General features: G+C 39.1%; 1 protein-coding gene across 3 annotated transcripts; it reads left to right on the top strand.

The window, feature by feature from the left end:
• Positions 1-528: 528 nt before the first annotated feature.
• LOC103468621 (rab11 family-interacting protein 4B) lies at positions 529-27,670 on the top strand. Of its 3 annotated transcripts, XM_017306150.1 has the most exons (15): positions 960-1,029; positions 1,974-2,037; positions 12,881-13,131; positions 13,357-13,542; positions 14,445-14,579; positions 16,063-16,098; positions 17,663-17,762; positions 17,989-18,092; positions 19,187-19,327; positions 19,788-19,869; positions 20,268-20,405; positions 20,565-20,723; positions 23,142-23,222; positions 23,634-23,777; positions 24,715-27,670. In XM_017306150.1, exons 3-15 carry the CDS (start codon positions 12,914-12,916, stop codon positions 24,829-24,831), a joined length of 1,641 nt encoding a protein of 546 aa, XP_017161639.1. In that variant the 5' UTR covers positions 960-1,029; positions 1,974-2,037; positions 12,881-12,913; the 3' UTR covers positions 24,832-27,670. The 3 variants fall into 3 exon arrangements, with proteins under 3 accessions (XP_017161634.1, XP_008414034.1, XP_017161639.1); XM_017306145.1 differs by lacking the exon at positions 1,974-2,037 and having other exon boundaries at positions 529-1,029; XM_008415812.1 differs by lacking the exons at positions 1,974-2,037; positions 23,142-23,222 and having other exon boundaries at positions 531-1,029.
• The last annotated feature ends 302 nt before the right edge of the window (positions 27,671-27,972 follow it).

Genomic DNA, 27,972 nt, shown 5'->3' with positions numbered 1-27,972 from the left:
ATTGCACATCTTTTTTTTTTTTAAGAGCTGGGATCCAATACGGCACAAATACTATACACATCAGTGTGCACCCATAAAATCCCAACAAAATACATTAAGGTTGTGCTGTTCTAACATGCCAAAACATGCCAAAGTTCAGTGGACGCCACTCTACTTTTAAAAAAGCTCAGGGTTTGTTTTTGTTTTTTTTTTCCTATCACCTGCCTCCTTTTCCATCTTTTTCCCATTTTGTGTGATCGATGCTGTGGAATCTGCTGCATCACTGAAGACTCCCTGTTTCTTGCTGCCATCTCCTCCCGCCCCCTCCAGCCGGCCCACACAGGCTCTGGCCTCTTCTCCGTCGGAGCCAGACAGAAAGCCGGGCAGGCAGGGCTTGCTATGCAAATATAGCCTGAGTAGGCGGCTGCCCCTGAGCAGAGTGTGCAGCAATGTGAGAACTCTCGCAGACCCCGCCTACATCGGTCAGTTGCTAAGCAACCACCTGCAAAGAGGGAGGGTGCGGAGGGGAGGGGCCATCAATTCAACAACTGTTGCCTGATCTGAGCTCTGTCACTGTGTGAATGCAAGTAAGCCGGCGAGCCAGTCAGCGACCGAGAGGAAGTGTGTGAGGGTGATAGGTGCAGAGTGTGTGTTTGATGTGTGTGTGTGTGTGTGTGAGAGAGAGAGGGAGGGAGAGACAGAGAAAGGCAGTTGCACTTTGTGTCGGTGCGGGAAAGAAAGCCAGGCAGCCGGTGCAGTGCTTCACATCCTGCACCCTCCTCTGCCTCTCCGAGGACTGAACCACTACCGGGGACTCACTCTGTGGACTATTCCGACGGCTTTCCTCTCCACTCGCCTTTGAAGGGAACACCTGTGTGTGTGTGTGTGTGTGTGTGTGTGTGTCGAGAGAAAGAGTGAGAGAGTGCGAGGAGACTCCGCGGACTTGGCCCCTGAGAGCAGGGCGGGTGGATGACTTCAGTGGATGAGGGTTTGGTCGGTGGAAAGAGGGAGACTGCTGCTGAACATGGGCTCCCCTCCGTAGTTGACGGGGTAAGAGACCTGAATGCACCCAGCCTGCTGAAATGTGGGGGTGATGAAATATTACTTGACAGAATGAGAACAAAACACAGAATCAGGTCATCAGAGAGGGTTTTAGAGGAAACACGACCAAAAGCAGGGACTGCTTGTGTTGGTGGGGGAGTTGAAGAGGATCTGTGGGTCCATTGTGGCCCCGGTTTGTGTCTGAATGTGGTTGTTAAACATTGTTGACCCTGCCCCACAGCCTGCCACTCCTTCTTTCTCAGCTGTTGGGGTTTCATCCCTCTCACACAACATGTCTCTTTAGTCCACTCACTTTTCATCAGTGTCTTCTTTCCTCAATATTGTTGTTTTCTCTCTTCCTTCCCTGTTCTGTTTCATTTGGCGGTCCGACATCTTTGCTGATGGTAATGGGATTAATTGGAAATTAGGATTGTTGGGAACAACGGGGAAAACAGCAAGTGAGTGAAAGAAATGTGACAGGTGCGGGACTTCATATCCAGTTATATTATTTGTGGAGGAAAGACGAGAGAGGAAATGGGATAACAGGTTTATTGACTTTAAAAACCTCATGCTGCACATAAATGAGCATTTTTTTAGTGGGTTTGAATTCCATGCATTTCATCTTAATGTGGCATACTGGTTTGAAACCTTTGGCATTTATTTTCAAATGTATTTTAGCGTTTTTAAATGCACCCACTTGTCCATCTGTAAGAGTATCCCAATGATGCATTAATTAATGCTGTTAATTAATGACGTTGAATAGCATATTGGAACTCAAATATGATTTTGCATTTATATTTTCATATGTTACATTTATTTGTGGTCACAGGTATTGAAAGTCTAATTACAAAGAAGCAGCTCTGACCATATCACATCTTGTTAAAGATACTGCTCTGTCTTGTATTTTGTCACCCACAATTGTCCAAAAATGATGGTAACTCTGATTGGTCAAGACGTCCAAGATTTGTTCTGCGGGATTTTGCCAAGGCACAGAGATTTTAACAAGTGCGCTGAAAGGTAAGACCCCTAGCATTTCTGATTTGTTTTTTGTTTTGTTTTTTTATTTAGCTGAAATTAGATCACAGAGCGCCCAAAAGCCACAATGTCTGAGCAGTAGCAACTGATAGACTTTAACATGGACAGTGAGGTGTTTAAGAGGAATTTTAGTTGGAAGTATTTCAACTTTGTGTCTTTGTCAATTTGACTTTCATGAACTCCATCCATGGTGGAGTGTGGAGCATATGATAACAGTGAAAACAATTGTTGAATCTATTAATGTTCCCGTTTGAATTTTACCTTGTTTGTTTCTTTGCACATTTGGCATTTGAGTAAATGTTTTTGTGCGACTTTGCTAGTTATATGGGGATCATCAAAATATCACGTGATGCTGAAGTCGTGCAGAAAACATTGTTAGTATCTGGAAATAATCTAAGAAATGACCTGATTGTATGGTTTTTATATTTACTTGATTTGAAATCAAATCTTACATTAACCATTCAAGTGTTCTTAATCCTGCAATCCCTTTTAACTGGTTTGTTGTTGCCACATTTTCAAGTGTTCTGGCTGTTACAAGCATACATTTTGAAGTAGAACTTTGATTAAAAATATGAGAAGACGAACAAATAACAAGAAAAATACAATTTGACATCTTCAACAGAACTCTCAAAAGTTTCCCCAAGCCTCATGTGATGTAATCACTGGTCCCGCGTGTGGAAGCGTGTGTTTTGGACTGTATATTTTATAATAATTAACAACAAAGCCGCAAAACAAATAAGCTGAAAATGTGTGTCTGATTAAATTTGGTTGATTGTACAGAAAAATTCAGACTACTAGCTGTAAAACAAAATATGAGGTAAATTATGTTGATAAGTAACAGAAAAAGCAACATATTATACTCTCCAACAACATTTAAACATTTGCCTTTCACATGTGAAGCCGAGCTTTATTTGTATTGTCAATAGCAACCTGTGACGTCAGACAGCACTGTCATTTTGAATACAGCAGGTCTGGGACTGGACATTACATAATGGGATTGGACTCCCTCACCAGAGCAGATTTGCTGGGGATTGTTCCAGGCTTGAAACGGTCCCAGACATCTTTCCCTCAACATATATTTCCTACGCTTTCCTTGCTGTGATTGATTTGAAAATAATTTGATTTTGGCTTCCTAAACGGGACCTGCTGCGGAGCCTGTTTTCTTTGTTAGTGTACAGTATTTCCACAAGGACCAGAATAACTAGATTAAGTCGGTGCTAAGATGTGCCGAGTGGAGGGAGGTTAATCTGCAGTAAGCAAAGCAAAACAAAGACTCGAATACAAAGTGTACATTAGTTTCTAACACGTTGGCATTGAGAAAAAAGAAACGACAATCTGTAGACTAAACAGAGGACTGTTAGCCACTAACACAGCTACGGGTTTTGACTTTGAGTTTATGGGGAACAACGGCAGACGTTCTTACAGTTCTTAGTTCACAGGTAACAGCTGAAAAGTGACAAGGGCTTCACCACCTGCTGAGTCTGCCAAACCTACAGAGTCCAGCCCTCCTTCACTCCTCCAATCAATGAAGAGCTGAGGTGTGAGGGTGTGGGGTGCTGCTTGACACCCACCGGCCCCCTCCAAGAGAGCGTCAATGCAGTTTGTTAAAAGCTGTGATGACGCAAAAAGAGACAACACCTTTCAGCTGTCTTGACAGATGGGATACAAATTCAGTCGGTACTGAGACAAGCAGTATAAAGCTGAATGTTGTTCACATGTCCAGTCATGCATTCAGGAATCGAGCCTTGGCATTGGATTTCACTCATTAACAAACACACAGCAAACAATACATCAGTGACACTTAAATCACTCACCAGGAGGATGTATTTCAAGTTCTCCTTGTTTAACGCAACCACACTATAAGCAGATCAGAACGTGCACGCACGTACACTCTGGTGCATCAGCTAACGTTGGGATTCAAACACGTTTGTTGACTTTAACTGTTTGTCACCAACCTAATGGTGAAGTAATTTCCTTCTCATTAAGTCGAGTCAAAAGTGAAGAATGTGGTGCACAGTCTTCCCCATGCTGGGGGTTTCACACGTGTAACTGAACTGGGTTTCGTTGACAATACCGCCACTCAGCCTTCATTGGGCCTCAGCAGTCCCTCCCTACATTGTCCCTTTGTCCATTGCAGCATTCCTGGTAATCCAAGCAGCTACCTGGCTGATGGTCTCTTACTGTAATGTACCATTCAGTCTGAATGTAAGAAAAAAAAAGTTCTCTCAATCTTCCTAGTTGTGCGTTTCTGTTCAGTTGGCATGTCGGTCGTTTGCTGAAATTGAAGTTTCTTAGTGTTTGGCATGATGGTAGCGAAATATGAGTCATTATTTCCCGTTTGTGTAATGTGTTGGTGTGCTCATGCGTAGGAAGAGCGTTGCCTTGCAGAGGAGCAGTATAATATGGATCCAAAGGGAGATACATGCACAAGAACACAAGCTGTCCTGTATCAGCCTGTCTAGAAAAAACTAGAGTGGAGATAATTGTCGAGGTACGATGATGGTTGCGGATGAGGGAAAAAAGGCTTCAAATGCTATTATGTAATCTTACATTTAAAAAATACTAGAACATTCCAACCTTTAAATTAAAAAGTGGAAGGTATACCTGTGGTTAAAAGGTATATCCTCCAGCGTAATAAATATATTCCCTTATGTCAGTGTTTTGTGCAACTGCCTTTTACCAAACATGGCAGCCGTTTGCATTCCAATGCTGACCCATTTTCAGTTTTGTGGTACTTTTCCTCATGTTTTTATATTGGCATGTCCTATTGTTTCAAAACTCTATGAAAGATTCAAAGGGCTCTTGGATGACAAACATGCCCACAGCATCACATATCCTCCACCATACCCAGTACTGGGCATGAAGTGCTTTTCCACACATTGATCTTTTGTTTCATGCCAAACCCACCTGGAGTGTTAGTCCCTTGTGTAGGTTTTGGATTTAAAGTGGCCTTAAATGTTCAGAAAAGTCCAACAGGCTTCTCTGTCCCAGAGCTTCTTATTGTCATCTGACTGGATTCAGGACTTTGAGGCAGCCAGATTTAATGCCAAGTATCAAAGCAGAGGTTAAACGCTGCACCTTTTAAGTTAGTTTTGTTGTGGCAGCAATTCAGGAGCTTAGAAGAATGGCAAAGAAGAGGGGATAAACGAACAATGAGGGAGAGATGCAGGAAACGCCTCTGCAGAGAAATGCCTCGTCTCTACTCTGCCCGACAAACACAAGCCGGGAGACACTGCTGCTATCAGTTTGTCGTTTCCTCAATCCCTCCATCTTTTCTCTCTTTTATCCCATCCTTTTCAGTCTCTTTTTTTTCTGCTCAATCCTTTTCCTGCTGACTCATACTAATTCGAAGCACCAGCACAGTGAGTCGATAAACCGATGCAAGTTTATCTGCCCATTCATTGATGTTTCGCTGAGATGTTGCTCTCCTCCTTTGTTGAGTCCTTTCTGTTTTTCTTGCTAACCATTCGGTTCGTTTGACCGGATGACAAAATGACTAGTTACCATCCCAACTACTTGTGCAACTGGTAGGCAACAAGAAAAAACGCCTTTAAAAGCCCCGCAAGCTAAATAATTCCTTTTAATCTAATCGTGCTCAGAAAACATGCCAAAGATGTTCCAGAAATCTTCTCTGAGGGCAGCTTTCAGAACAGATCTCGGCTCTCTGAACATCTTCAGAGACTTTAGTATCTCTGGTGAAAAACGAAACCTCTTATTTATGAGAGATCTGGTGTAAATCAACCTAAAACAAAATGGTTGAGTCTTATATTTTGCTGGGGTTTTTTCTGCTTTTAAGTTATTTATGAGTAAAAGAAAAACTCTGCAAATGTTTGTAACATTCTTAATAAACGTATAAGTGAAATCTCAAAGTTGCAGTTATGGTCTATGTTATTGTTTTCTTCTCTATATAAAATCAATATGGATGCTCCGGTGCATGGCCATCCATGTTGTATCCATGTTGTTCTTTACTGTGATGTATATTAAACTTAGTAAGTTGTTCAGCTCTAAAATGATATTGATCCTCAGCACTCGGCATAGACTGAACTGGTGTGAGCAGAAGCAGAAGTAACTTTTGTATGTTGTACATTTAACAACAGATGCCATATTTGATGTCCAAAGCAAAAGAAAGTAAGTCAGTGTTTGTTCCACGCAGTCAGTACGATGACTTTACAGAATCTTCATCAGTGCAGACAGAACATCTGCATAGTTCAACTTTTAATTAAGTAAAGTTGCAGTGTGGTCATTGATTGCTGCAACATTTGACGAGCGCTTGTATAACATCTGTTGCATGAGCGTTATGTGGAGGTGTGATGCTTATTGAGTTTTTTTCATATCGCTTTAAAAAAAAAATCACTCCGGCTTAGCTGGGGAATAAATTGTATGTTTTACAGTATGAGATGCATAAAAAGGCAATACTGGAAGATTCTTTACTTAAGATTACATCTAATCTCAACTGAAACTCAAGGCAATTATCCCTTCTGAGAACTAAAGGGCCATAATTATACCTTTAACCCCTAGGGTTATTGGCTAAACATTTAGGTGTGAAACCACCACAGTACAGTGATGGTTGCACTGACTTCACATGAAGCAAATATCTCAATTCAAATTGCAGCTAAAGCTTTTCCTGGTAGCGTATGTTTCGTACGGCTGCTGCAGCTTTCCCTGGAAATTCCTGCTTCCTTTAGACTTACAGTGAGCAATGGGTCTGAAAGTCATGTGACTTGGACAAATTCTGCATGTCATTAATGTAGCTGGATAGCTGGAAGGATTTTCATTGCCCTCACTTCCCCCACTTGATGTGTATTTTTAGTTTTTGAGATGCTGAACCATACAAAGTGTAGTTGGGACATTCTGATGGTGGAAGAGAGAGAAAAAAGTGGGTTAATCGCAATAAATATCACAGTTTTGAAGAAAGAAATGTCAATCACACATTTAGCTGCTATTGAATCGTCGTAATTTTTGCGATATAAGATTGCACTGTTGGCCTTGCATCCACAAGATGATCTAGCATAGCAGACTTCTGGGAGTTATCCTTTAAAAGCACAAGGGATGCAGTGGAAAAAAAAGATGAGTCCAGCCTGTTCAAAAATGTGCATGGTATTTTATCTGTTGATTGCAAAGGGATGGTTGCTGTAAGCATGTGTTCCTGTACCAGAACATAAGCAGCATTAGTCAAGGAACAGATAAGAAAGAACAAAGGTTTACTAAAATTTAACTTTAAGTCTGCGTACCTTTCTGGAGCAGCTGTTTCCTGGTTACTCACTGTGAACCAAATTTAAAATATAAACGGTCCAAGCACAAAAGTAGAATTCCTGCACAAAAAACACTTTATCATTTTGTTGAGCTGCAATCACTATCAATCAGCTGTCATCTTTGCTGCTTCTCTTCTTATCTGCCGCCAAAATTCCAAGAAAAGTTTCATCACCAAAACTGATTTATGGTTTATTTAAAAAAAAAAGATTACCACCGGTTCTGTTTCATTGATCTGGTCCCCTGGTTTTGCTTCAATTTCCTTCTCTTTGTATTTATCTCATTGATGCCACGCCATCAATGTTTGCAGCTCAATGGGTTTCTAAGCCCCCTAATTTTGTCACAAAGCCGGTAAACTTCTCAAGATGCTCTCTTTAAGTTGTTTGTAATTGAGAAGAAGAGCTTGTGTGAAGTACATGAAGTCTTGCGAGTGGATTCACAGCCCTTGAACTGTTCCACATTTTGCTTTGTAACAGTCACTAACTTGGTGTTCAGTTTTTTTCCATTCAAAACTGAGTGGAACAACCTTTGCTGTGATTAGAGCTACAGGTTTTTGGGGGTATTTTTCTATCATCTTCGTGGCTCTAGAAGTTGCAATGCCAATTTTTCTTTACAAAGCTCATTCAGATCGGTTGAAGGGTTTCTGTGAACGTCAATTTTACACTTTTCTACACACTTTGACTGAGTCATGACGACATAAATATGCTTTGACCCAATCCACTAAAGAGTTATTCTCATACAATTGTTTTGGACTAAGTTCCTTTGGGAAGGTGAACCAACACCCAAGTTTAAAGTTTTGCTTTCTTTCAACACCGCCTTCAACTGTGGGGATGGTGTGTTCAGGCTCATGTTCAGTGTTGGATTTCCATACCCTGTTGCATTGTAGGCCAAGAAGTTGTCGTTTGACCAGTGCACCACATGTTTGCCGTGTCTCCTACGTTTTATGTTTTCTTTCAGCTGTCTTCTTGCCAGTCTTTCAAAAAGGGATTTTTGAGCTGCTTGGCTTTAGTTAATAGATTCTCCCACCTGGGCTGTGAATGTCTGCAGCCATTTGATGCTTCTTTGATTAATGCTGTTCTTGCTTGGCCTTCGAGTTTAAGTGGGTGGCCACATCTTTGTAGGTTTCAAGGTGTGCCATGCAATGTTTTCAGGTGGTGGATGAACATTGCTCAGTGGGATGTTGAAACTTCGGATAATGGTGTGTAACCCAACACTGGTTTAAGCTTTTCCAAACATTTCTTCCTGGCCTGTCAGATGTGTTGTCTGGTTACTAATATTCTCTAACGAACCTCTGATACATTTACGGGACAGCTGGATTTATTCTGAGATTAAATTACACACAGGTGTAATTATGTGGTTGTCAGCCTAAGGGACAAGGGTGTACAGAAAATGGATGGATGGATTTTATTTTGGGATTTTAGAGTTGATAACACTATCTATATATATATATATATATATATATATATATATATATATATGGCAGATTTTTCATATTTTTGTTAGTAAAACTAATGTGAAAACCAAATATTGTTTTTCTTTAACTGTACAATTATCCACTTTCTGTTGATTTGTATCACATCAGGAATTAAACTGAATTAGATTATACAACTGAAAGCACAACCTTGTTTTTTTTGTTTTTTTTTACATATTTCGTCACTGTGGTGAAGATGGTTATCTATAGTGATGACTTGCAACACTGTCCGCAGCTGTTGCAAAATATTCCCTGTAAAACCCTGTTACTAAAAAGTTCCACTTAGTGGACCCAGTCTGTATAACTCTTTGCCGATTATTGACACTCGTCTGTTTCTCTGCTAAACAGCCAAATCTACTTGTTTTGAGAAAACTCTGTTTTGCTGACCTGTACCTGGTAGTAACTAACCCTGTAGTAGCAGCTGTACAACAGCATCTACAGGTCAGTGTTTTCATCGCTTTAATCCTCCGCAATGTTGCTCAACTACTGAGGCATAAAAATTTCATGACTCAACAAGATGAGTTTCAGGATGAGCTTTGCGTGGTTTCATTGGCAGCCAAACATTCATGGTTTTACATTATTTAACTTATTCCCAACTGAAAACAAGCCAGAAAAATAAACTGAGCTTTTTGGCATTATTTCACATGTCCTGGGTTTCTCCTTTTATTTTGTTTTTCTCCGTCTTGAACTTAATTTTTTTTTTGACAACCTTCCTCTGAACATTGTTTTTGTGCCTTTTTCAGTCTTTTTCTGTCACTACGCTACCTGCACTTGATCACTTGATGCGAATTATGCATGTTTTTGCATATCCTCCCTCCCAGTGAGCCGACCTTCTTGTTTCATTTTTGCTTTGTTGTTTTTTTTTTTTTTTAACTATGTTTCTCATATAAAACTTGTGCAAAAAGGAAACCTCTAGAGGTGTTTGACCCCGCTGTCTCTTGAATAATAGTTCTACATGTTTCATAACACGTGTGGCATGTATCAGGAGGCCTCTAATACGGTAGACCATGGCAAGTGAAGAAACTAGCTCGAATGTTTTGAGACAGACTGAAAGTTTCTGATATTATGCCTGAAAAATGGCAGTCTTATAAATTTATAATCTAATTTATAATTAAATTTTCCTCCGAGATCAATAAAGAATTTTTGAGTTTGAATTGAGTTAGAATTTAATCAACTACATCTACATATAAAATATATTCAATAACTGTGCAGGTAGAATTAAAATGAAGGCAACTTGGATGTCTTTATATCTTTTTCTTCGGTGGTATTAAGCTCACTTGGGGGACCAGGAAGACGTGTAGGATAGAAATGATACGTTGTATTTTAACTAGGTCAGACTCAGCAGCAGCAGAGAACAATATTTTTATAGAGTCAATGGAGAAGGAAATGCATGCACTGAGCCAAACATTCAGTGGAGAGTACTTGTGTTAAGATGCAATTGTTCAACAAGATTCTTTACAAAATTATCATCAAAATAACTGCAGCCCAAAATCTCTAACCAGCTCATTGACTTTTTTTATTAGAAATTACATTCCTACCATGATAATTGACTGGTGAGGGTATCAAGTATCAAACAGGTATCCCTTTTTTTTGTAAGAACAGCAGTCACTGGTTTTAGCTTTGAAAATCTGAGTAGAATAATTCATTCCAGACATTTTTTCAGAAGAACGGTACTTTGATTTAAAAAATAAAAGCTGATTGGAGAAGTGCAGACAATAACAAGTTGCTTAGCTGGAAGGATTTCTGATATTGAACCCACAAATTAGAAAATCCAGAATGAAAACTGAATTGAAGAATTGTGAAAAAGGCTCAAAAGACTGAGCCACCGATCAGCTCCGGTGTGATCAAAGGTCAACAGTAATCTGCCTGGATGGTAACAGAGGTGAAGCCTCTGTGTCAGGACAGCTGTGTTTCTGCACAAGCATATTAAACTACTTGAAACAACCTGTAGACTCGTGGTGGCAGTTGAAGCCTCAGGCTGTCAAAATACATACAGAATGTCCATGTGTTTTGCTTTTTTATTAGTCCGACCCAGTGCTGCATGTGTCACCATCCATCAGTGTCACTTTACATTTAAATTTTAATTGGCTGCTGTAGCACTTTAATATAGTATGCTTGAGCAAAGTTGCAGCCTCTGTTAGATCATATTAATGCATGCATGTTTCTGCGCGCCTCAGCGATCAGCTGAAAGGTGTCGACATGAATGGGGAGTGTGATCCAGATAAAGTTAGTCATGAAAATGACCATAAGATAAGGTAAGCCAGGATCCTGGAACAACTGTGAGACAGTGATTTGATACAAAACAGCAGGACTGAGTCGAAACCAGATTGGCTCCAGATGATCAACAGCTCTTATCATGTACTCTTAGTTCCTGCAGTCAGAAGATTCTGAGCTCTGCAAGTGAGTCATCCGCACGCTTTGGCGCAACGCATCTGTTGCATGTTTGTTTATCTATTATTTCAAAGGCTTTACGTGAGCAGATTAATTATTCATAGAATAATATTTGTGACTTAGATCTAGAAGTTAGTGGGGAACTAAAGTTTGCTCCTTACCATCTAATGTATTAAACTTCTTACCAGAACTAATGTTGGTGCTTATAGCAGTATACTTCAACATTGCCTGACATCATTGAAGTTTGTGTTTTATTCTCTGATTGCTTCTTTACCTCATCACACAGTGTGTGTCCTTCTCGGCTACAGGGAAGGAACGGTAGAAGACTTCTCTTCTTCTTTTGTTGTGTTCGCTGTGACTCACTCAGAGCCCCGGTTGGCCCTTTGTTACAGAGCACAGCCCCCATTTGTGTTCGACCACTGACGGTTGCATGTAAAATGCTCTACAGGGACTGTTTGAGTTGCTTGGTAATGGCATGAGGCTGCACACAGCTTTAAGCTAAACAAACGCCTCAAATGACTGTTTCAGAGTTCTGACTTCACATTATTTAAGAGGGTTTTTTTTTCCTGTTTATTTTTAATTAAAAATACTTTCATAACTTTTGGGAAATACATTCAAATAGCTGCAGTTGTGAATGTTATGGGGTTCCTACAGAGTCTTGAATAATCTGGAAAAAAATATGTAGTGTGGGTGGATGGGGTTAGAATATTTCCCTTACCTTGTTTCCCACTTTATTGTTTAATGTTATATTTATCAGTCTGGTCCTTCCAATATCAGTCTCTTCACCTTTGTATCCATTATTCATCAATTCATTCTCCAGCAATGTGTCAGTATGTCTATTTATTAGTTCATCTGTCCAGCCTTTCATTTGTCAGTCTGTTTATTTATATGTCCAACCAACCATTTTATCTCGTTAGTCTCCAAGTCAAGTCGTTTATCATTTGTTCATTTATGAGCTTGTCTGTCTGGTTCTCCCTCTATTAATTTATCTGTTCATCTCATCTGTCATTGATCCTTTCTTCCATAAACAAATTTATAAATAATTCCATCTGTTTGTCTATCCATCCATATGTAGAAATATCTGTCTGCAGTTCAGTTAGTTTCCATTTTTTTAATTGGAACCATTTGTTAACCGGAGCTTTTTTTTCTTTAGTTGTGTTCAAAATGGAAACTCGTACTTATGTAAAATTGAAAGATAAACTCAAAAATCGTGCTTAGTTTTTTTTATCAGTGTATAATATAACCTACGGTCAGATTAACTTCCTAATCTGACCATAGATTAATGTTTTCTTCACAGCCCTTTTCCTTATACACACACAACCTGCTCTTTGTTTCTGATGATCTACGCATTTTCTCAGTAATAACCTTCATTCCAGTCCTCATCAACTTTCATTGATCTATTTCCTCTACTTTCTATCGCAACTTCTGCCATCGTGATCCCCACGCTCAGTGAGGCTCTTAACTGTTTCATATGCAGAGATGACTGATGTCCACGGATGCATTAGATCAGATTTTGACAGGTTTATATGACACAAATAAGACAAAGTGGGGCCTCTGACCTTTGACCCAATGCCCTTACCATCCTAAATCTATAAGGACCTACTGTGAATAACTAATCAGAATAACCCCAACAGTGCCTTACCAGAACTACTGCAACAGTCATAGTCAGTCTGCGAATGTCTGTATTTCTACCTTTTTCTCATCTCTCTCCAGGCTGGCGAGGAGGAGCAGGTCCTCCCGGTCATCATGTGCTCTCGGACCTCTCCTGACCCCGTCCCCGAGTGCCAGTTGTTCCCTGACGAGTTGGAGGAGCCGGAGGAGGGGGTAACAGAAGAGGGCAAAGAGAGGGAGTCAGACAGAGACAGCGCTGTGGAAAGCTCCCAGGGGTCTGACTCTTCAGAGGGTCTCACCAGACACTTGGACAAGGAAGACACACTGGGAGAGCTCTATTTCTCCGGGGACAAGTAAGCACAGTTGGAGCCTTTTTAACCTGTTTTATCTCCTGTAATGTCACTGAAGTCGTCATTCTGGGAAATGTCTGAGTGATTCACTGAAACGTCTGGTTTGTTCTTACAAGCTTAGTTTTAGTTTTGGATTGTCTGTGTTAGACATTTTATTTTGGCTTTCTCACATTGACATGCTAGCTATGCAATCAGAGGGTAACATACATGTTTTTTTGCCTCTGTCAGGTGTGCTCAGGCTAGCATCTCTATAACCTCCGACCTTTCCACACGTTCCTCCGCCTCATTGAACGAAGAGCAATTTGAGGACTACGGTGAAGGGGAGGAACCAGAATACACTCCCAGCAGCCCGTCTCCAGACGACGAGACTCGGACTAACGGTTACTCCGACCTTGGCTCGTCTGTACCCTCAAGGTAATGGAGGCCTGAGGAAGAAAACATTTAGTTGCATTGTTTGATTTTAATCTTGAGATCATTCTTATAGTTCCAGTCAGTGACTTTTAATCTAATTATGATATTCACTTTTCACCTGTCTGAATAATTCATCAAATGTCCTGTTGATGAGTCATCAACAGGACAATTCATCAATGGATAATAGCGGTAGAAAGTGTTATAAAGGGTGGGAGTGAGAGGGTGAGGGAAAATAAAAAACAAAAACGATAAATGTAGAAAATAATTTTTGAAAACTGCTTCACAAATCAATATTATCAATATGCAACCCCTTTGTGTGTGTGTTTTTTTTCCCCCAACAAAGGCCATGTTTAACATGATCACCAAGTTGCCTCAGTAACTTGCCCCCTCTTTTGTTTTTGTGTGTTGTGTGGTTTACAAAGGTTAATTTGCGACGAGGCAAAAAATACAAAGTGCTGTTTTGTTTCTGGATCTTGAACTCCATACATTTTTTGTTGGAGATTTAATCTGCAGCCTGTTGATCTCCAGGATATGTACTGAAGTTATACTTTCTGAGTTTTGATTGAGGAAGTGCAGCTCAGGAGTTGAGGCCCTGCAGGCAGTGTTAATATTCATCAATGTGTTTAATGGGACTAATCCTCTTAGTTGATTGACTGGCAGTACAACTCCACACTCGTTCCACGCATACCAATCAGACAAAAGACTGCAGAACTGGGATTAAAATTCAAAACGGGGACGATGTTTTCACAAGAAAAAAACACAACCAAAAAGACACAGATCCTTCCTTGTGTCAGTCTCATTTATTTTATTTTCACTCGTTCATTGTTGTGCCTTTAGCTTGTTAAAACACCTGAATTACGTTTTGCAGAAAAAAATCAATAGTGTGTATGTGTGTGTGATTGCAGCGCGGGTCAGACCCCTCGGAAGGTACGTCACCAGTACGCCGGCGAGCTCATGGACGTCTACTGTTCCCAGTGCAGCAAGAAGGTCAACCTGCTCAATGATCTGGATGCTCGGCTCAAAAACCTCAGGGCTCACAGGTAACACACAGTATCGGTTGCATTACCAACCTTTGGAACCGGGAGGGTTTTTTCTGACCTCAGATTAATTCAGCAGGCTAACGGGTTACTTTTATCTCGAGGAAATCTAATCAGACTTCAAAAGAAGTGATGACACCAACATATGAGGAAGTTGCTTCAACGCCAAATTGTTGGAAATTGTACTTGTTGCTCTGTACAAATTTATCGAGCACTTTAAAGTGAAGCGCAATCTTCTTGCAGCTTTCACAAAGAGCTACCATGGCCCTCTTGACTGCTTCTCTGATTAATATTCTTCCTCCTCATTCTCTCAGTTTTGATTGACAGCTGTGTCCTGGTAGGTTTCCAGCTTGGCCGTCCACTTTTCATCTTCAAACGTTGCTCTTTGAGATGTTGAAAGGCTGTAATATTTTTTTGTAATCTGATTCTGCTCTGAACGCCCCCACAGCTTTCTCCCTCACCTGTCTGCTGTGTTCCTTGGTTTTCGTGACGCTGTTTGCTTTCTAATCTTATCAAGGATTATTCTGAGGCTTATCTAAAAGTTTGTTTTCATATGTATGTAATTAACTGGACGTGCCTCCACACATTTGTTGCATATATAAAAGGATCCATTAAAAGTAAAACTTGATTTCGAAATATCTTGATGTTTTTCTTCCCTCTTTGGAAGAGTGACAGTGGTGTATAAAACAAAATAATTTGATCATGCATGACAACAAACATAATGTCACAAAGTAAACAGAAACAGATGCTGCCAGCTATTTTAGACACTCTACAGTTTTTTTTTTCAAGCCCAATTATCTTCCTCTCATGTTGTACTGGTGAGTCACTGTTTGCTTTGAGTGCTCCTTTACCATAACATAATAAAAGTGATGCAATATAGTCAGAAAGGTGTTCTAAAAGCAGCTGTTGCACATGTGTACGTAAATACACACAGACTAATTGATTATTCTGTAAAGCTGTCTCTCTGGTGCTTACCTCAACAGCCATTGTTTACAGGGTTGCTATTTATGGAAATATAACCCAAGGTCACCATTTTTGTCTGTACTGTTGACCTAAAAGCAGTAATGCACAGACTGATGGGGAATGTTAAATTAGCAGACTAGTGGTTGTTAATGTCTCTACTTCCTTATTTTGTGTTGTTGTTGTTTTTTCCCCCTTTTTGAAATCCACAATGGCTCTCTTGATAGTGCTACATTACTTTTATGAATAATAAATCAGTCATAGGAAATATACTATATTTGAAGGGATGGAAGTGAAAGAATAAAAGAGACGTAACTGAAACTAAAAGGAAGATAACTGAGAAATATCTCAGTTGCTCTCGAAGGATGTTAATTTAGATCTACAAGCATAATAAGATTACTTAAATCAGCTTTCCCTGCCACTGTATTGTAATTCTTCTTTTGTATACAGATTATGACTTTTTTGTATATAAAAAAAAAAAAAAACTAATGTGTTTTTTTTGTTTTGTTTGTTTGTTATCTTATAGTCCCAGCAGAAAAATCTCCAGCACTGCCTTTGGAAGGTAGGTCAATCTGTATATTTGTGTGTGTGTCCATAGCTATAGTAAGTATAGCTGTTTGTCTGAACCAAAGGTCAATCAGTGGTGTGTTTATGCTTTTCATGGTCTACACTGCTTGTGTTTGATCTGTTTGTTGACATGGCCACCAATAAATGGAGGAAAAAGGGCACTCAATGCTTCCTTATCACTTAGGTGTTTGCTAATAAATAGTTAATCACTAACTAGGCTTTCAGAGAAAAGTACAAGTATAGTCAAGAAGGTAAATGGGTAGCGAGATGCACGTTGCACAAACATGGACCAATCACACAGTAGTTTTGCATTCAGACAGGGGCGAAAGTTTGCCAGGAGTAAGTTCAGAATCAGAAATGATTCAGAAATGATTCTGAACTTATTTTAGCAGTGTGTTCTTTATTTTAGCAGGCTTTTAAGAAAACCTGCGTCAAAGTTACTTTAAGAAAAATTGTTTAAAAATTGTCTGCTTTAAGAAAAATTGTGGAACAGCTAATCTAATTTATTTATGTCTTATATTTGTAATATATTTACCGTATTTTTTGGACTATAAGCCGCAACTTTCTTCCAATGTTTTGAACCATGCGGCTTATAGACCGGTGCGGCTTTTCTGTAGATTTTTCTTCAACCGCCAGGGGGCTCTTTAAACAGGAAGTGAATCATTGGAAGTCAAAATTGGAAATCAAAGAAGAAAGTGCTGATTTTCATTTAGAACAAGTGTGCTAGCAGCAGGCACGATGGAGAAATGTTCTCAAACTCATACCCCCTTGTCATGGAAACAACATGAAGAAGTTCATATGATGCAGCTTTTAAGTTGAGGGCTATCAATCTGGTAGTACAGGAGGGAAATGGAGCCGCCGCCTGCACATAAGATCAGCGTAAATGAAGACATGGTTCGGCGTTGGAGACTGCGTTTTTAATAAATCCAGCAATGAAAACCGGAGAGCGGCTTATATTGTACGTTTTCTTTTTTTTTTGTTTGTTTGTTTAGTTTTTTTTATTGTATATGCGGCTTATAGTGAGGTGCACTCTTTAGTCCGAAAAATACAGTACGTTTCCTGGCTCTGAAATTATTCCATTTTGCGTTTGGTTTCTGGGCAAGAGCTTTTTCAGCAACCGCTAGGTAACCAATAGCACATGAGATGTCTTCTCTTGAAGCTATTGTCCTAACTGTAGCGACACAAACTGAATTATAGTGACAGAATGAAAATGGCCTGTCAGACCTGATATATGTACTCAATAAGGTTTGGCCCCATCTCCCTGTTCTTTCTGGTGTACATGTCTGGTTTGATTACATCCACTGTTTTACTGCTCTCTTCATCTATTCTCTTATTCCTTGTCTGTATTCCCTCTCTTCTTTCTCTCTTTTCCTTTCCTCTTCTCACCTATCTCTGCATTACTTTTGCTAATGGAGCAGAACCTATTCCATCTCTTTTTAAAGGAGTCTGTTGTTAACATCATACAACAGAATATCAGCCAGGCGAACTCAAATGCATATACTGAAGCACTCGCCAGCCTTCTACATGTTCCCTAAGTGCATATGTTTGTGTCTGAGCAGGCAGCTGCTCCATAACAGCAACCTCAGCAGCCGCAACGGCAGTACAGAAGACCTTTTCAGAGACAGCATCGACTCCTGTGACATTGACATCAACGAGAAGGTGAGAGTTCATTTGTTTCGTCTGTGTCCACCATATTTTTTGTAAAACGTATTTTTTGTGAAAATACGTTTTACAAAAAAACGTATTTTGTTCTGTAAAAAAAAACGTTTTTTTTTACAAAAAAATTATTTACTTTTTTGTAAATACGTTTACAAAAAAGTAAACGTATTTTGAACACGTTTACTTTATAAATGTGTTCAAAATATACTGAACCTGTTTCTGCCAGGTGAGTTCTCTTGAGAAGAAGGTAGCTGAACTCGAGAATGAGATTCTGATGAATAGTGACCTGAAGTCCAAACTGAAGCAGGAGAACACACAGCTAGTACACAGGTAAGGTCCACTCATTATTGTTCTCTAGGTTTTAGTTGTGATTTAAGGACCTTTCACATCAAATTAAGACTGTGTTAAGGAATCTTATAGATTTTTGTTTTGATCCAGTGGACTCCCGCCACTCGTGTTTGAACTCAGGCGTTCTCTGACCGTTGACCAAAGTGCGACTGTCATGGTGGAGTGTGGGGAACCATGGTTACGGCAGTGGTTTGGTCTGTTCTGCGGTGCCCACATGCACCTCCATGTAGCTGACCTTTTGCCCAAGCTATTATCTTCATACTCCTAGACAGCATTCCAAAATTATGTATCATTTTTGCATCATGGCTATTATGTGCATTGCATGGCCAACCTACTGTGATTATCACTTAAAAGATGTCAATGCAGAATATATACTTCCATTTCAATATGTATTAAGCCTTATTCAGGACCCTTGAACATAAGAACCAGCTTGTGAGTGCTTCTTGCAGAAGCAGGACTGAGTGCTGGGGAGAAGTTGCAAACTGTGTCCAGGTCCAGCTGTGCTGGTTGCTGGGAGACTGAGGGATGCAACGTTTTTCTGTCAGAATGCAGTTCGGACCTGTCAGACTGAGAGTCCTGCTACCATATTTAGCTTATGTTTATATTTATTTATAGAAAAGCAGAAATAAGTCGGATTAGGCGTTCAAAGAACTGAATGGTTGCAGAGTGTGTGGACATTGTAACTCCTGTGTGACCACAATAATCATTTCAAAACACACAGGCTTTGGATTGTTTTGTGTACGATCCCTTGTCGCTGCACCCAACAAGGTATCCTCCAAGAGCGCTGCAGGGCTTACTCAGAATGCTAAACTCGGTGATGGATGGATGCATATATCTACTTAGATAAATTGTGATAAGCTCAATGAGATGTCCAGTTGTGTGATATTCTAGCACATAGCAGGGTCTGAAGTTGGAAATGAGATGGTTTTTGTTGAATTGGTGATGAAATTTTCCATGCCACTTTTATATAGTTTAGTCTTAATCTCATGAGAAGTGGACCTTAGTATTTAAAAAAAAACCACTCAATTAAAATTTTACTTTAAAGGTAATGTTCTGTGACAAATTCTTCATGCCAGGGTAAATGAGCTAGAGGAACAGCTGAAGGACCAAGAGACTCGTGCAGAGCAAAATTTCCAGGAGGAGTTAAGAAGACACAGAGAAGCTTATAGCAAAATGGAAAGAGACAAGAACACACAGATAGAGCTACTGACCAGCCGGTAAGAAACACACAGGCACTCTCACACTAACGCGACCGTTAGACATCAACTTTATATGCAGTTTATATTACTGCATATAATGTTAAAGTTAGACATTAACTTTATATACAGTTTCTATTTCAGTTTGAACCAGAAAAAGGTTTGAGGTTAATTTCACTTGTAGCAAAAAAAATGATGATATCATACTATAATACCATTGTATTTGAAATTGAGACCATAACCTTCTCCAAAGTAATGTTTTGTCTGAAAAAAATTAGTGATAATTATAGTTGGGATCTATACGATGGACTGTGCATTCTGGGAAAAAAATAACCATTGAGCGAATAAGAGTAGGGCACATTGTACAAACATATGAGAATCTGTTACTGTATTTAAGGTTGTTTTTCAGGCGCTTTATTTGTATTTTGTCCATATTTATCGTTGTCTAAACTGTATTTTTGCCGAACTCTTGTGTTTTCAGTATTAAGAATCTGGAAGAGGAGAACAGTGAGATGTCTTCTAGTATGTTTCGACTCAGATCTCAGACAGAGAAGCTTGATGAGGTGAGCCAGGTTTACTTTAACTTGTTAGGAACTACCATACAAAAAACAAATGCCATTAGATCTTTAGCACCTGCCACCTAGTGTCAAAACACTGTCACAACAGACAAGTGATTGTTTCAAGAAAGTGTGATGTTTGGCCCGTAGAGAACTGTTTAGTTTAATATTTAATAAATAATTTTTCAGTGTTTGCAGTGTGTCTATTTGCACACAAATCCTGCCTTTTACTGTTAGACCATACCTACTGAACTGGGATTTAGGCGTATGTTTACCTTTTAATTGCTGTTGTTGAATACATGATGTAAATTAAAAGTAGGTTTTATTGCACATGTAAACAGACGTTCCAGATAGTATAATGAATAAAAGAAAAAAATCTTTTAACTTTGTCCGTCTATCACCAGGAGAAACAAAGGATGACAGACAAGCTGGAGGACACCAGTCTGCGGCTGAAGGATGAGATGGACCTGTACAGGAAAATGATGGATAAACTGAAACAAAACAGAGAGCAGTTCCAGAAAGAAAAAGACGCCATGCAGGAGGTGGGAGGGTTATCTAAACGGCCTTTAAAATTTCAACATCTGATCTATCAGTTGTCTGTTATTTTTCCCTTCCTGCAGAATCTTGTGAGCTAATAGGCCAACAAAAGTCTTTCCAGACATGGTATAATTTTGTTACTCAGACGACTTTGTGTTGTGTAGTTAATAGAAGACCTGCGTCGAGAGCTGGAGCATTTGCAGCTGTACAAACTGGAGGCGGAGAAGCCCGGTCGGAGCCGCAGCTCCTCGTCTGGACTTTCAGACTTTAACAGCAGGACCAGAGAGGTGGAGCTCGAGCATGAAGTTAAGAGACTGAAGCAGGTGCAGATAAAATCATTTTTCCAATCCTTTAATGCAACTTCATTTCTAAGTGCTTCGGGTACTTAATGTGCTTTGGCATGTAGGAATTAGCTTTTTTTTTTTTTTTTGCAACTTTTCAAACCATTATTTTTGGGGGATTTTACAGCATGAGAATACTTTATGTAACTATATTCAAACCCTCTTTTTTCCCCTTCATAAAAAGAATATTTTGCCCATTATCATAATATTTCATTAGTAGTCGTGTTCCAAAGAGAATTTCCTCACCGTTTCTAGATTTCAGCGTTCTTGCAAGCTCTCTAACAAAATAATGTGCTTTCTGTGCTGCCAGAGAAGTAAAATGTGTCAAACTTTTCATAAATCAGTGAAGGCCCTTACAGCGTTTTTATGACTACAGAGACCAGACTGACCTGCGGAGCTCACTTCCCCTCTGTTAAGTAGTACATTTCTGTTCCGCTTTACCAGCAGGAATGACAACAAATCATAATGACCCCTGTTAGCAGATTTTAAAATCCCTTCTTTACTGCAGCCCTGCACTGTGTGAATTACTGATATTTTGACCAGGGAGTAGGGAGTTAGCTCAGGCTGAACAGTGTTGTGTTGGCTTTTATGGGAATACAAGTCGTAGTCTACATTTGAGAGTAATATATTTTATTGAATGAACCTTCGTGTTTCTGCTGATTATATAGATTCAATCACTGCTGTTTTAAATCCCACCTTCGGATGTGATATGAATCGAACTCAACAGATGTATGGTGTCTTGTAAAAGTCATACATTCTTGAGTTTTTTTTGCAATTTGTCCAAAAGCTTCAGTGCAGCTCCTCTGGGATTTTATGTGGTACAACTGTGAAGTGGAAGGAACAAAATGTTGCTTTTTTAATATGTCAATGGTTTCAGTGATAAAAATCTGAGACGTTTGGCATGCCTTTGTAATCAGCTCATTTTACTTTGATACCCCAATATAATAAGTACAATAAATTTCCCTCAGAAGTCATGTAATTAGTGACTTTTGCATTCGATGTTCCAGAAAGTCCTTCGGGTTACAATTGAATCTCAGTATAAGCTCTGAAGGGCTCAGAGGTTTGCTAGAGAAACTTCATGCTGACAGGTCAGGCAGAAAGCTTTGAAGAAGAATAAATCAGGGTTTAAAGGTATGAGTCCCAGGAAACTAACTTTGCAAATCAGATTCATAGCAGAACGCTGGAAAACAAAAATTGTAGAAGACTTGAAACTGGGAGGGAGCTTTACCTTCAACCAGGCTAATAATCATTACCCAGCACAGATATGCAAATTGAATGTGGTTGTCCAATAATAGTCTTCCATTGTTGGAAACCTATTATTTCTAATTGGTTTCCAATATAAGTTTGGAAACCCACAGGATACGACCAAACCAAAGTATTGATTTAGTCATATCCAAACAAAACCAATTGGTTTGGTCTGGAAAACTATTTCTCCTGCTAATGACTAAGACATAACCTGATCTTCAGCATTAATCTGTCCTTAAGATAACTTATTATTAATACTTTGAAATGCTCAAATGCTCCTTTGCACGGCGCGTCTGTGTATATTGAATCGGTAACATCAGCTAATGATGCTCGGCTCCGCCTTGTAGGAGACATGCAGCATTGTCATCAAGTAACAATAGGACCTCATCGAGGGCCTCATACGTTTATCTTGTTTTATTCTAAGCAAATGTCTTTACAGCTCCACCAAAAAAGAAATCTAAAGTTACTAAGCTGCCAGCTGGAAGTACACAAGCTTAAATTATCTTTTATTGCATTATAACTTCATAAACACTGGCCTTAGAGTCAATCAATTTTCCTACTCTTGCTTCATGTTTTTAGTGGCTAATACTTGGAACTGATGATTTAATCATAAACTCAAAATAGAAAGTAAATTAATATTTTCTACCTCTATTGAGGAAACATAATAAAAAGTGGTCTGGTAAGGATATAAAACACTGCACAAAGACCCAGTAGAGCCTCATTATCTCATTCCCTTTTTCATGGAAAACTAAAATGTGCCTTGAGTAATGAGAATTAGCTATTTAATAGCAGCAGAAAAAGAAATGACCAACAAAGCTGACTCAAAAAAAAAAATTAACAGGATGGAGATAAAAATGAACAGAGTCCAGCTCTGTTCATGATGGACAATCTGGTGTAATGACTAATGTCTCACTCTTTATAAGAGACATAATGTTCTGCATTTTAAGAACCCAAAGAGCCCCCCAAGTTTTTTTCTTTTTTTTTTCTTATTTAAATAAACATTTAGGTATTTAACTTTTTAAACACCCGGTTGGCCAGAGACTGAAACTTTGTACCAAATCAAACCTAGTAAGCCCCTTTCCTGTAACCCATGAGAAAGGCAGACACTCACACTGAACTGTGCACCTCTGTTAATGTGTGTATGTGTGTGTCCAGCAATGTGCATCCCAGGACTTTCTTCCCCCCGACTTCCATCTCCTGGTGTTGTCTGGGGCTCAGCGCTGCCCCGGACTCACGGTAAAATTGCCTCTGTGACCTTTGACGTCCCAATTAACAACTAATAACACTGGAGTAGAGTAATCTCGGCCAAGTGCGATTGGGGTCAGCGCTGCAGCTCCCTTGTTTAACGGCGGAAGGTAAAACAAGGGAACAGCAAACTGGCTTCCTGTCAGCAGTTTTAAGCAAACTAAATCGTAAAGCTTTTTTTTTTTTTTAACGCAGCAGACCGTGCAGGGAAACCGTTAACACGCATAACCCGTGCTATGTCCTCATTAGCTGTGTTTGCTGCCCGATGAGCAAGCAGGCGTTGTGTTCCTGGTGTACGTGTTAACGTAGAGTAGTTTCTGCTTTTAAAGGCTTGTTCTACACGCTTATCTTTCCGTCCTGTTTTTCTCTCCCTTACCTCCCACCCTGATTTGAATTTTTTAGGAAACCCAGAAGTTGAGGGAGCAGAATGATGACCTGAATGGTCAGATTCTTAGCCTAAGCCTCCACGAAGCCAAGAACCTGTTTGCCACCCAGACCAAGGCTCAGTCTTTAGCTGCTGAGATAGACAGCGCCTCCAGAGATCAGGTGAAACTTCCATCCATCTTTTTCTATTGTTTGAACTACTGACTCTCTTCTAGATTGTTCTCATGCTGTAGTCGGAGCTCATGAATTTCTAGGACATATCACAGAATGACAGTGTGATAAAGGTTATATTGGTCATTAAGCTAGTGTAGCCAGGTTCATTGGCTACATCTTACGTATTTTCTAACTACATAACAATGACAACAAAGCACTCCCATCCTAAAATGACTTTATGTAAATCTTATAGCAAGTTCTTTACGGTTTTATTATTCAGTAAAATTAAAATTAAAAAAAGGTATGTTGTTTTACAATTTAATTAGATTTATTTGGAGATATGAGAGTTATTTTTCATTTCAAACTGAAGTACCATCTGAGACAGTTGTAATGCTTGTTTTATGAGGGTCATTAACAGTAGTCTTCTAAGATTAGGCGTTTACCTGTACAGAGTCCAAAGATCAGTAAAAACCTGTTAGCTAAACGATGCACAGCATTTATACTTGGATCTGCTGATATGCATCAGGAGTGTAGTTTGGTCAGGAACACCTTTGGATCTCTTCTTTTAGTCCTGTCCTCGCATTTCAGGCACTTTGTATAGGTAACGTTATTACATGAGACGGATTGTGACTGTGACATGAAAAATAAATGGTCACTAAACAAGCATACCAACCAAAAGTGGGTAGGCTGAAGGAGGTAAACGGGATGAATGACGGCAATAGCAGAGACTGTTTAAGAAAGAAGACCTTATTTATGGTATTAAAGTACAAAAATATACACTTGTGTACCAATGATAGTACCCATGATGATTGGTCAGGGGTGCTATCATAGGTACACAAGTGATTTACCCAAATAAAATTGAGACCATTGATCAGTAAACATCTTTGGGTAATATCTTAGATGGGAGTGATAATAAAATGTGTTTGGTGTTCATGTTTCTCCACAGTTGATGGAAGCCCTGAAGGAACAGGAGGACATCAATTTATGCCTGCGGCAGTACATGGACAAGGTTATTCTGTCCATCTTGGACCACAACCCTTCCATTCTGGAGATAAAGAACTAACAGACGCCTATCTGGGATGGAAATCATCAGTCCTAATGTTGAATGGTTGCCAGTTTATCTGTTCTGGGAATCTGCAAAGGAGGACGGCAAAGATGAGCGGACTCGGGTTTGTGTAAATGGACCTGCTTTGCCCTCTGCTGTTCGTTCCGAGGACGTTTTCTCCCCACGGACTAATATTCAGCGATACATTTTGAGGGACTTTTCTCAGTGATCAAATACTAAACAACTGATGGTTATGCAAATGTGACTGTTGGTCTCAGTCTGCACTGTTTTCTTACTCTGCTGCTCTGTTCTGTTCATATTGTTATGACTTTTCTTTTTTTTTTATGTTACAAGCTGGTAGTTTCTAAGCAGGAATAACTTGAGCCCAACCTGCTTTTAAGACTGTCAGTCAGTGGAGTGCACTGGAATTAATCTAAAGGGCATAAATACTGGAACAGCCTAACACATCTTACCTTCATAAAATAATTGCGGTATTATTGAAAGAGAAATGACTGGTAGGGTCTATTTTTTTGGAAAAACAGTAAGTCGAATTAAAAAAAGGAAAAAGGCGACAAGAAGATGGTGACCCTGTTCCAGACAGACATGAAGGCAGCCATGTTGCCTGACCTGTGTGCAAGAGATGATGAATGCATGTAATCATTAATTTGGACCAGCATGTATTTTGAAAAGAATAAGAAATGAGCAAAGAGTGCTCAAAAGAAAGAACAGAAGGAATGTTTTTGGAAGTTGAAATAAATACAAATGAAATGCTTGGGAATGTTTTACTCCACATCCTACATAATGGTTTCTTTGTGGAATCAGTGAAAGGTACACTGATGATTTTTATTTATGCTTTTTTTTAATCTTAAGAATAGTCTTCCAAAAAAAAACTTTGCATCTATGTCAATCAGAGCAATAGTGCTTAGTTGGCTCAGAGGGGTTGAACTGATTGACAGAAGCTGTAGCCAAGGAATGTCTTTAAACTCTAAAGTGAGGCCTGAGCTGGAAGAGATTTGCAGCTGGTAGTAATATGCCCAAACAATGTTGCACAGGAACGTTTAGATATGTATGTGTGGGGGAGCTACGTCTGAGTGATTGATGGTCTTTGTAACGGGCCGTTTAAACGCATCTATGAACCCAGAGAGATCGATTTACACACCAGACACGAGCATGCACAGGAGACTCACTTTTTTTTTTTTACCGAAGACTGGATCAGCAATCTCATTGCCACCTTCTAACAACAGATTTACATGAAACCCTGATTTGCTTTGTGTAACTAATAAACTGCTGTAAATATAATGAACTTAAATGTTTTACTTCCTGTGTGGCCAAAAGGCATTTGTAATTTAATGTAATTGGTTAAAACATGTTTTAATACAGTATTTACTGCTGCAATTGAGGGTTACTTTAAGGGGATAGGTTGATATTTTTGAGGTGAGATTCTGGTAAAAGCTTACAAACGGTTAATCTCTTACCTGCAGCAAATAGCTGTCTCTTAGTGTCTACATTTAGTATAAACTCATATTGGCTGGTCCCAGAGGATAATGCTAAGTTCTGGTAGAGACTTCAGTTGCATTGGGTGTTTATTTGTTTTGTTTTTTAATAAAAAAAAAACAAAACATAATTATTTACATGGACAATGGAGTTCAGACCCAGTGTGCCACCACAGAGCTTCCGTTGTGAAACATAGACTGAGTCCACAATATGTACAGTAAAGCATTTCCATTCAGACTAAATCCCTAACAGAAACAAAAAAAATGAAATAGAAAAATATCTTGTTTTGATTTAAATTTGCCTATTTTTTTATATATATTTTTTTACACACCCGTACTATGCTTTAATGTCCCAGTATGTGTTTCACACAAGACAATTTTTGGTGGTACATATACTTCTATCTCTATATTTGTGTCAATAATTATTAGTTTTTCTGTAGATGACCACCTAAAGCAAATGTAACAGCTTAAAGGTTTATAAAATACTATTTACATAAATTATTTTTGAGTTGGGCTTTGTTTTAAAGCCTCTGTAAACCATTATGGTCTTGGTCATCCTCAGACTAGCCCTTAGCTGCAGCTGGAGGAACCATCTAATCTGGATATTTACCAAATGAAGGTGCTAACAGAGTTGCTACAGGGTAAAATAATACCGCCTGTAATCCTTTAACTTAGGAACTTAAGTCAAACTTTCTGAACTATCCCATTAAAGTAAAGGAGGAACAATCAAAATCTGCTGTATTATGTAATTCTCACAAACTTGAGTTTTGCTTCCTTGCACAAAAAACATCTTGTTTTCTTTTGCATGGCTTACGTTTTCTCTGTCTGTGCCTTCTGGGGACATTTTTTCAAGACGAACTTGCTCTAGACTTACACATTTTTCAAGGTACACGTTGTGTCTGTCAGACTTGTTTTCCTGACTTGTAAATGTTGTACTTGAACAGTAATCATTTGTATTGATGTGCCACTTACCACTCTTTTTCAGACTGGTACTAAAAAAAACTATTTTTTACAGTTTTATCAAAGAGAAACCAGCTTGTTGCCTAGGTGCTTTGTTGGATGTATAGCACAATGCTTTGTATGGTACTTAGACTGGCTCATGTTTTGTCTGTATAGTGAATGACTAATTCTTTTTTTTTAAATTAGTGTCTATTTCTTACTTTTGTTTTAATTTTTTGTTAGTTATGGTCAGATGAATAATTTTCACTTTGCTTCAACTGACTTTTTGTATGGTTGTAAACCGTCTTCCTACTTCAACTGTGAGCATTATGAGCAATATTAACATATACAAATACTGGCTCATCGGTTCTTTCAATAGCTGCTTGTGCCATCCTCAATTTGAATAAAATCCAACACAACATCAAGTTGTAAATCTCAAGTCTTGTTGCTGTTAAAGGGTTATTCATTGAGGTCTAGGTAATTCATTTGGCAATAAACATGGAAATAAATTATCAAATCATTATCAGAAATAAATCTGATAATGCCTCATCAGATTTTATTACTTTGACAGCTCTCAAATGAAATTGCAAGAAAGGCCAGCTCAGGTTTGCTAACAACTAGATATACATGCCTAAGATGTTTTTGGATTCTGTTCCAAGGGTTGTTAAGCATTTTCTATTTCAATATAGCTTTAAAAAATCGCATATATCTTGGTCAACTGCTTAGT

The sequence above is a fragment of the Poecilia reticulata genome, linkage group LG1, assembly GCF_000633615.1.
Source record: "Poecilia reticulata strain Guanapo linkage group LG1, Guppy_female_1.0+MT, whole genome shotgun sequence".
Classification (NCBI taxonomy): Eukaryota; Metazoa; Chordata; class Actinopteri; order Cyprinodontiformes; family Poeciliidae; genus Poecilia; species Poecilia reticulata.
This window is presented reverse-complemented; position numbering and strand designations above follow the sequence as displayed.